The sequence below is a fragment of the Aquarana catesbeiana genome, linkage group LG05 (assembly GCF_042186555.1).
Source record: "Aquarana catesbeiana isolate 2022-GZ linkage group LG05, ASM4218655v1, whole genome shotgun sequence".
In the NCBI taxonomy this organism is placed as follows: domain Eukaryota; kingdom Metazoa; phylum Chordata; class Amphibia; order Anura; family Ranidae; genus Aquarana; species Aquarana catesbeiana.
This window is the reverse complement of record NC_133328.1, coordinates 600,038,926-600,047,205: the sequence shown is the minus strand read 5'-3', so window position 1 is coordinate 600,047,205 and position 8,280 is coordinate 600,038,926. Positions and strand designations below refer to the sequence as shown.

General features: G+C 42.3%; 1 protein-coding gene across 1 annotated transcript in view; it reads left to right on the top strand.

The window, feature by feature from the left end:
• The window catches only part of EXT1 (exostosin glycosyltransferase 1), a 37,169-nt gene extending 34,431 nt beyond the window's left edge, over positions 1–2,738 (top strand). The window contains exon 2 of the mRNA XM_073632175.1: positions 2,714–2,738. Coding sequence (XP_073488276.1) covers positions 2,714–2,723 — 10 coding nt within the window. The 3' untranslated portion in view covers positions 2,724–2,738. The remainder of the gene's footprint in view (positions 1–2,713) is intronic.
• The last annotated feature ends 5,542 nt before the right edge of the window (positions 2,739–8,280 follow it).

Here is an 8,280-nt window from a genome sequence, read left to right as displayed (position 1 = left end):
ACCCACCCACAGAATCTGCAGTTTTTCGTGTCTAATAACAGACAGAGGGGAGACATTTGACAGGTAAAGATAAATGCAGGAGGCATGTATATCCTTATAGATAACTCCTATGGCAGTAGTTTAGAAAGGATGACATTGGGTTTACATCCACTTTAAAGCAGTAATAAACCACACCTTTAAAAAAACACAAAAAAAAACCTTGCTAGACAATGGTATAATGTGCTAGTATGCATGGCATGCTAGCACATTATGAAATACTTACCGTAGAAGGAAGCCCTCCAGCTGCATGGTCACCACTGACAGGGCTTCCATCTTCACCCAGTCTTCCTTCCGAGTTTGAGTGCTCCGGCCGTCTGATTGGCCGAGCCGCGATGACGTCACTCCTGCACAAGGAGTCACAACCGTTGCCCGGAGCTCTGATGGGACGACACGGGTATGGCCGTCCTTTCAGAGCACATGCGCCGTGAAGTCACCAGCTGCATGCAGTGTAAATATCTCCTAAACAGTGCAAGTTTAGGAGATATTCGTTGTGCAGACAGGTAAGCCTTATTATAGGCTTACCTATAGGTACAAGTAAAAAACTAAGACTTTACTACCACTTTAAGTCCAAGGAGCTGCATGATATCTCCGGGCTTATGCTATTTACATTTGACAGGTTTATTGATCTGCCTAATTTGAGAGGGGAGAAGCACACAAAGCAGCTATGTCCGCCCCTCCCCTCTGCTGCCCAATCAGAGAAGCCTTTTGTATTTTGTAAATGTGTTTCAAGGCTTCTGTGATTGGACAGGAGGAGGGGAGGGGCGGGCACAGCAGCTGCAGCGACTCTCCTGTTCAAGATGCAGAGCTCAGAAGGATCAGTGTTGCTCTCCTGGAACAAGGACGATGCCTGTCTTCTGGGAGTACTATAAAGACAGATATAAATAACTGAACTTAAGCCCAGGAGGTGTCATGCACCTCGCTAGACTTAAAGAGGAGTTCCAGCCTGGGGAAAAAAAAAAATGTAAAAGATAGCAGCTACAGTTAATATAAGGACACTTACCTGTCCAGGCATCCCGCAATGACAGCACCCTAAGCCGATCCGTCCCTCGGCTCTGGGTGCAGGCGCTGCACTTTCTGAATGGCCCTGCTGTCTTCTGGGATCTGTGTGTCTTCCAGAAGGCAGCATGGGGAATGAGGAGGGGCCTGGAAATTGCATAAAACTCCCTGCACAACGATTGCGGTGATCTTACCCAGGAGTGGGAACCCAGTTTTGACAGGTATCCACTCCCCCTCTCCCCCTAGAAAGGTGACAAATGTGGCAGCGGAGGGGGAAGCAAACAAGCGGAGCTTCCACTTTTGGACAGAAGAGAGTTTCCCCTAACAGAGGAGACCTCAACTCAAGGGACACATCCTACTGTCTGTAAGTTATGTCCCTTGTGCTCATTATGGTGTTTTAACCGCTTCCCGACCGCCTTGCGCAGATATACTGCGGCAGAAGGGCACGTACGTTGCCCTCTAAGAGGCGGCTCGCAGGTGCGCCTGCTGGGAGCTCCGTGATCGCGGGTCCAACAGACTCAATGTCCGCGATCGTCGAGGAAGAACGGGGAGATGCTAATGTAAACAAGCATCTCCCCTTTCTGCCTAATGACACTGATCACCGCTCCCTGTAATCAGGAGCGGTGATCAGTGTCATGTCACACACAGCCCCTCCCCCCCACAGTTAGAATCACTCCCTAGGACACATTTAACTCCTACAGCGCCACCTAGTTGTGAACCCCTTCACTGCCAGTGACATTTTTACAGTAATCAATGCAATTTTTTAGCATTGATCGCTGTATTAATGCCAATGGTCCCAAAAAAGGGGCAAAATTATCCAATGTGTCTGCCATAATGCCATAATGTCGCAGTCACGGTAAAAATCGCTGATCGCCGCCATTACTAGTAAAAAAATTATCAATAAAAATGCCATAAAACTATCCCCTATTTTGTAGATGCTATAACTTTTATGCAAACCAATCAATAAATGCTTATTGCGATTTATTTTTTTTCCCAAAAATTTGTAGAAGAATACGTATCTGCCTAAACTGAGGAAAACTTTTTTTTTTTTTTTTTTTGGGGGATATTTATTATAGCAAAAAGTAAAAAAAAATGCGTTTTTTTTTTTTTTTTTTTTTTTTTTTTCAAAATTGTTGCAATTTTTCTGGTTTATAGCGCAAAAAATAAAAACCGCAGAGATGATCAAATACCACCAAAAGAAAGCTCTATTTGTGGGAAAAAAGGACGTCCAGTTTGTTTGGGAGCCACGTCTCACGACAATTGTCAGTTAAAGCGTCGCAGTATCGAATCGCAAAAAGTGCCCTGGTCAGGAAGGGGGTCAATTCTTCCAGGGCTGAAGTGGTTAAACAATATACTGAGGCTTTTTTTTTTTTTTTAAGTGAGCTCTGACAGGGAGGAAATACAAGCAAATAACATCACACACACCTATCGCTGTTGGGTAAGGTTACACTATTATGGATCTTCTGAGTTCTTACAAATGTCCATTCCTGATTGGTCCTCTCTCTGCCCAGTATCCAGCGTCTTGCAAAGGGCATTTTGTAGAATGGGTTGCCAGGGGGCGTTGTTCACACATTTCTTACTGCCCTTTCGCTTCAAGACCGAAACCGCAATACAGACCGTTTTATATTCAGGTTGTTCAAAGGCAAATATCAACATGTAAAATGTCTTCTCTTTACAGATGTTCCTGAAAACTGTACAGCCTGTCAGTGCGGCTTCACATGTAGCTTCTTGCTGGTGGCTGGAACAAAAGACTGCAGCCCAAACAAATTAAAATAAATTGCTCAAGACAAACGCCTAGTAGAGGGGATGAACGAAGGCAGTTTAATGTGGATTTCCATCCCCCCCTCAGCACCGTGACTGAATTTTTTTTTTTTTGGATGATTTAAGAATAATTAAAAATACACAGCTACTAATTTACTAACCCTATAATTATTTGCTGCTTGCCTGTGTAAATGGCTTGAAAAACGATTGCAATCATTGTGTTTGGAAACATTACTTAGCTGTGAATTTCTGGCGCAATGCAAGATATATTTCAGCCACCACCCCCACATTAACTGAAAATCCTTTTCCGCTGTTTTCTTTTATGTATTTTTGGAACCAGGTGCCCAGCTTTCTCGCGGTTTAGCAAAAAAAAAAAAAAAAAAAAAAAAAAAACTTGGGAGCATTACGATCTTGTTACTTTGGGTCTAGGTTCGTGTGCAAAAAGTTATGTTGACTTCACATTTGGAAAACGGTCTTGGAAATTTTATAGATGGGCAATAGAGGTGCTCCGAAATGAGAATTTTGGTACCGAAAATTCAGGATGCAACTTGGCCGAAAACCGAAATTGACGTTTAAAAAAAAAAAATATAGATTTTTTTTATAAATAATTGTATTTTCAACTTTTTAATAGCATAAATATAAATTTATTGGCAGCTTTTTGGAGGGATGTTAAAAATTAAACTGCACCGAAAATACACTTCCCTATTGGAATGCATTGAAAACGCAGCAAGAACGCTTCAAAAATGCACCAGTGTTGCATTTTGGATGCATGTTTTTAAGTTTGCAGCAAAATCAAGGCCCTTTTCAGCAGCCATTATCAGCCCCTTCTTCTTCCCTTTTTTTTTTTTTTTTTTTTTTTTTTTTTTTTTTTTATGTTGGCACAATGCTAAAAACACAATTTTCTGCCGATTAATTTTCGGTGGCCAAAATTTCGGTCCGTGACTAATGGACAACTCCTATTCTTGATCAGTGGTCCCAAATAAATCGCTTCTGCAGTAGGGACAGACACAAAATACACTCCGCTTCTTGCCAAATAACTATTCTGTTTATTTGGTGCATTTCAATTTTTTTTTTTATATCCATGTTTTATGTAGGTATTGCGTTTAATATTACAATTTTTCTTATCAGGGTGTAGGGAATGTTAATACATTATAGAATAGGGAGATCGTGTGCAAAACCTTATTGATTGCGGTGTACAAAACATAAAAAATGGAGTACAGTTTAATATGGAATGTAAAGTTTCTTTCACGGAACCTTTTAGAGGTTTCCATAATATTTAAACCACATCAGTCTCTGCCATCCACAATCCTAGCTTTGATTGAAGTTGGCATAAATGGCTTTCAACTGGAATGTCCACCACAGTTAGTGGTTTGGTCATTGGAAAGTGAGGAACCGATGAAGATGTAGATGCCAAACTGCTGTTTTTCTGAGGGCTACAAAATTGCCAAGTATATGACCTCGGTATACCGACCATAACCATGGCAATTTTCTGACAATTTGAGCATTGGAAATAAACCCAGCTGAATCTCAAAACCCATTAAAGCCGAGAGCATTCCAGTCCCCCAAATACTTCTTCTTTTTTTATATAAACACTCTTCCATACTTGTTTAAACATATCCAACAAATTTTATAACATGTCCTATGTGGTGTAGTCCCTGTAGTTTGTGTTTAAAATATTTGAAGACTAACCAGATCTTGGAAGCAGGCGGGTTCAATGTCATCTGTAGGCATCTGAAGCCCTCTTCTCTTGATTTCTGGGATTCAGTGCAGCCGGGCTACCCATCATGCACCTCCCGATCTCATGCCTGTGCACTGAGCAGCTCTCTCTTCCCGACAGGTTGCCATAACTATGGCGGCGTTGGCAGAAGTTCCCGCCCCATTGCTATAGCAACCTGTCAATCCATGACATCCCATTCGCATCATTTTTGGTCTGGAAATAACGCAAGATTTGGTCACTAGGCGATTCGCAAGGGCTCCTGGGATACATGACGCCGCTATCCCAGGAGCCCTTGCAGATCACCTAGTGACGTAATCGCCTAGGCAGCCGCAGCCGGAGGTGCTGCAGAAGAGCAGTATAAAAAGTATGTACAAAAACGTATGTACAATTGCCATTTACAGCATTTAGGATGGGCATGAGAGTGATCGGACCTTCAAAAAAAATGGGTGGAACTCCGCTTAAACAGGTAACCTACCTCCATTTCAAACAAACTGCTGGTGGTAGGTTGCTTTTAATAGATTTGTAATTAATGGTGGGTTCATTTAGGGAGTAAAAGTAGAACTATGGGCAAAACTTGTTTTCATTTTGGATCGCGTAAAGGAGTGTTATAACCCTTGTTGATTCATTTTTTGTTTTGCCATCTGTGCCCCCTTGGGGAGATTTCCCTTCACTTCCTGTCCCATAGCCAAAAACTCGAAGTGAGAGGAAATCATTGCAAATTTAAGAAAATTCCTTGAGTATCCCTAGGCCACCTGAACTAGTGTCCCCTCTATTCCTTTTCTGGGGACAACCCAAAATTTGGTATTTCACTTTCAGGCATCATTCTCAAGAGGCGGATCCGCTGCCTCGGAGTCCGCCTCTGTCCGCCAGCTCAGCGGGAGATCTCTCCGTTGATCTCCGCTGAGCCGGCGGATGACAGGTCCCTCTCTGCTCACTGAGCGGGGAGGGGCCTATTGAGCGCCGCTGCTTCCTATGGAGGGATCGGATGAAAACGGACAGCATGTCAGTTTTTTCTCATCGGATCTCGTCCAATCTGCCAGGGACGGATGGGAGCGTAGAGGCATCCGTCTGCTTTTAGCGGATCGGACCGGGTCGGATGTCAGTGGACATGTCACCGCTGACATCCGTTGCTCTATAGACTAGCATGGATCGCCTGTTCAGGTCCGCCGTCAAAACTGACAGGTGGACCTGAACGGTCCAACAATGTGAAAGGGGCCTTAGTAATGATGCTAGACAGGTCAAACGGAGGATGAGCAAACAAAAAAAAAAAGTTTTGCCTTTAGTTATACTTTAAAGCAGGGGTAGGCAACCTCGGCCCTCCAGCTGTTTTGAAACTACAAGTATTATGAGACATTGCAAGACCCTGACAATCACAGGCAAGACTCCTAGAGGCAGAGGAATATGACGGGATTGGTAGTTTCACCACAGCTGGAGGGCCAAGGTTGCCTACCGCTACTTTAGAGGGTAAGTTCACCTATTCATGAAGGGTGAACTAACTCCAAATATGCTGGCCACCCCTCTGATCCATGATCGGCCTCGATCTCCCATACCGTTGGTGTAACGGTTCTGCACACCACAATGCACAGTCCCGGAATGAGTATCCATCATAATGCTCACAATGGCAAGTGCACGTTGGTCACCTAATCACACTGACCAATAAGAAACTCTTCTTTCTAGTAATTAAGATGGAAAGGAGCACATATTTTGGGGCCAGCCTGGGTGACAACTATGGCTCCTTCCATAGATCAGTGGAGGGTCAGGAAGTGTTACTTGCAGGACCACCAAGTCTCCATGAAGAAAAATAAAAGGCTGAATAGTTAAAACAAATGCAGCTACTTCCTCTAAGGGATGGTTAAGGTTCAACATATAACATTTTTGTGTTTTGGATATACATATGTTTTAATCAATGTACCAGTATTCAGACATCTAGTGAAAGTGTTTTATGAGCAGATAAAAACCGGGAACATTGCAGGCGGAGTCTGATTTTTATGCTTCTTAGCAAGATGCTTCTTGCACTCCACTTTTGAACTAATGGGAGCATTTAGTGTATTTTTATTGTTCCTCAGGTATTTGATAAGTGCTTTTTGAAGCTCTTCGCCCCATTGAGTCATAATCCCAAAATATAATAAAAAAAAAAAAGTGAATCAACTTACTATTTTGAGTGGTTTCTTACCTTTTTTGAAGTAGATGTTGAGTTTATTATACAAATTTGTACAATTGTGAGGCAAAGACAGAGCGTTGTCTTAAAGAAAGTGCCTGAACAAAGATGTTTGTGGTTTGATTACCAGGTGGTGTTTTATTGAAAGCTGTGGGTTTTATTTAAATTCTTTATTACATTTCATCCCCCCCCTCGCCCGCTGCCCTCTGGTGCTTCTCTGGCTCGGCGAACCGGAGAAAGAATCCGCCGCTGCCGGACGTTTAACGTAGAGCTTTCTGGTGACCAGATAGTCCTCGGTCATCTCTATGACCTTTGGAGGCCCAGGAGCGACGTTATGACGTCACATCCAGCCGGCGGAAGTAAACCAAGCCGAGAACTCGCCTGGAAAGAAAGAGATCGTTCATTTTTTAACATTTTTTTATTTGCTCTCAATCTTTCCAGCCTGGAGGAGAGATGTGGGGTCTTATAGAACCCCACATCTCTCCATAAAGATGACCTGTCACGAACCATTCCTATTACAAGGGATGTTTACATTGCTTGTAATAGAAATTAAAGTGATCAAAAATAAATTTAAATAGTGTAAAAATTTTAAAAAAATGTACGTATAATAAACGATAAGACGGCGTCCCTGTGTGCTCGTGCACAGAAGCGAGCGCATGTGTAAGTTGCGCCCGCATATGTTAACGGCATTCAAATCACACATGTGAGGTATCGCCGCGTGAGTTAGAGTGAGAGCAACAATTCTAGCTCTAGACTTACTCTATGGAGAATTTTAATCACCATAGTTTGGCGCCATTCCACAAGTGTGCGCAAATTTAAAGCATGACATGTTGGGTATCTATTTACTCCTAACAACATCTTTCAACATTATACAAAAGATTGGGCTAACTTTACTGTTGTGTTTTTTTTTTTTTTTTAAATTAATGAAACTGTCCCCCCCCCCCAAAAAAAAATATGTTTGAAAAATCGATGCGCAAATACCATGTGACATAAAAAGTTGCAACGACCGCCATTTTATTCCCTCGGGTCTCTGCTAAAAAATATATATAATGTTTGGGAGTTCTGAGTAATTTTCCAGCAAAAAAAGTTGATTTTTACATCAGTAGGAGAGGAGTGTCGGAATAGGCCCGGTATGGACTGGTTCACTAGGTAGTGGATGTATATGGATTACTTTTGAAGAATATCACTTTAAACATTCAGTAAACCTAAAACCCATGGGACAATATAATCTCTTCTATAATCTTGGAAGCTATCCTGACATATATATATTTTTTTTTTTTTTATATCTGAGATGTATGCGAGAGGTACATCCTTTTACACTCACAGAGCATTAATCAATCACTTGGTTGGCCAGGAATGGCATTTATAGCTTTACAGAATGTCCGCATCCGCTGTGACAGGTCTACTTTTAAATGTATATGCAAATTGTAGCAAACTATTTAAATTGCATCAAGCTTGCTTTGTTCCCCCTTCTCTCTGCTGTCGGCTTTTGTCATGTCATTTGCTCTGTTGCTTGTGTCGGGGGACATTCGGTTACAGCAGGAGGGGGTGTGTTTCATAGCTGCCTATTAACTCCATTACAAGCGGCTCCTTTTCATATTGCATGGTC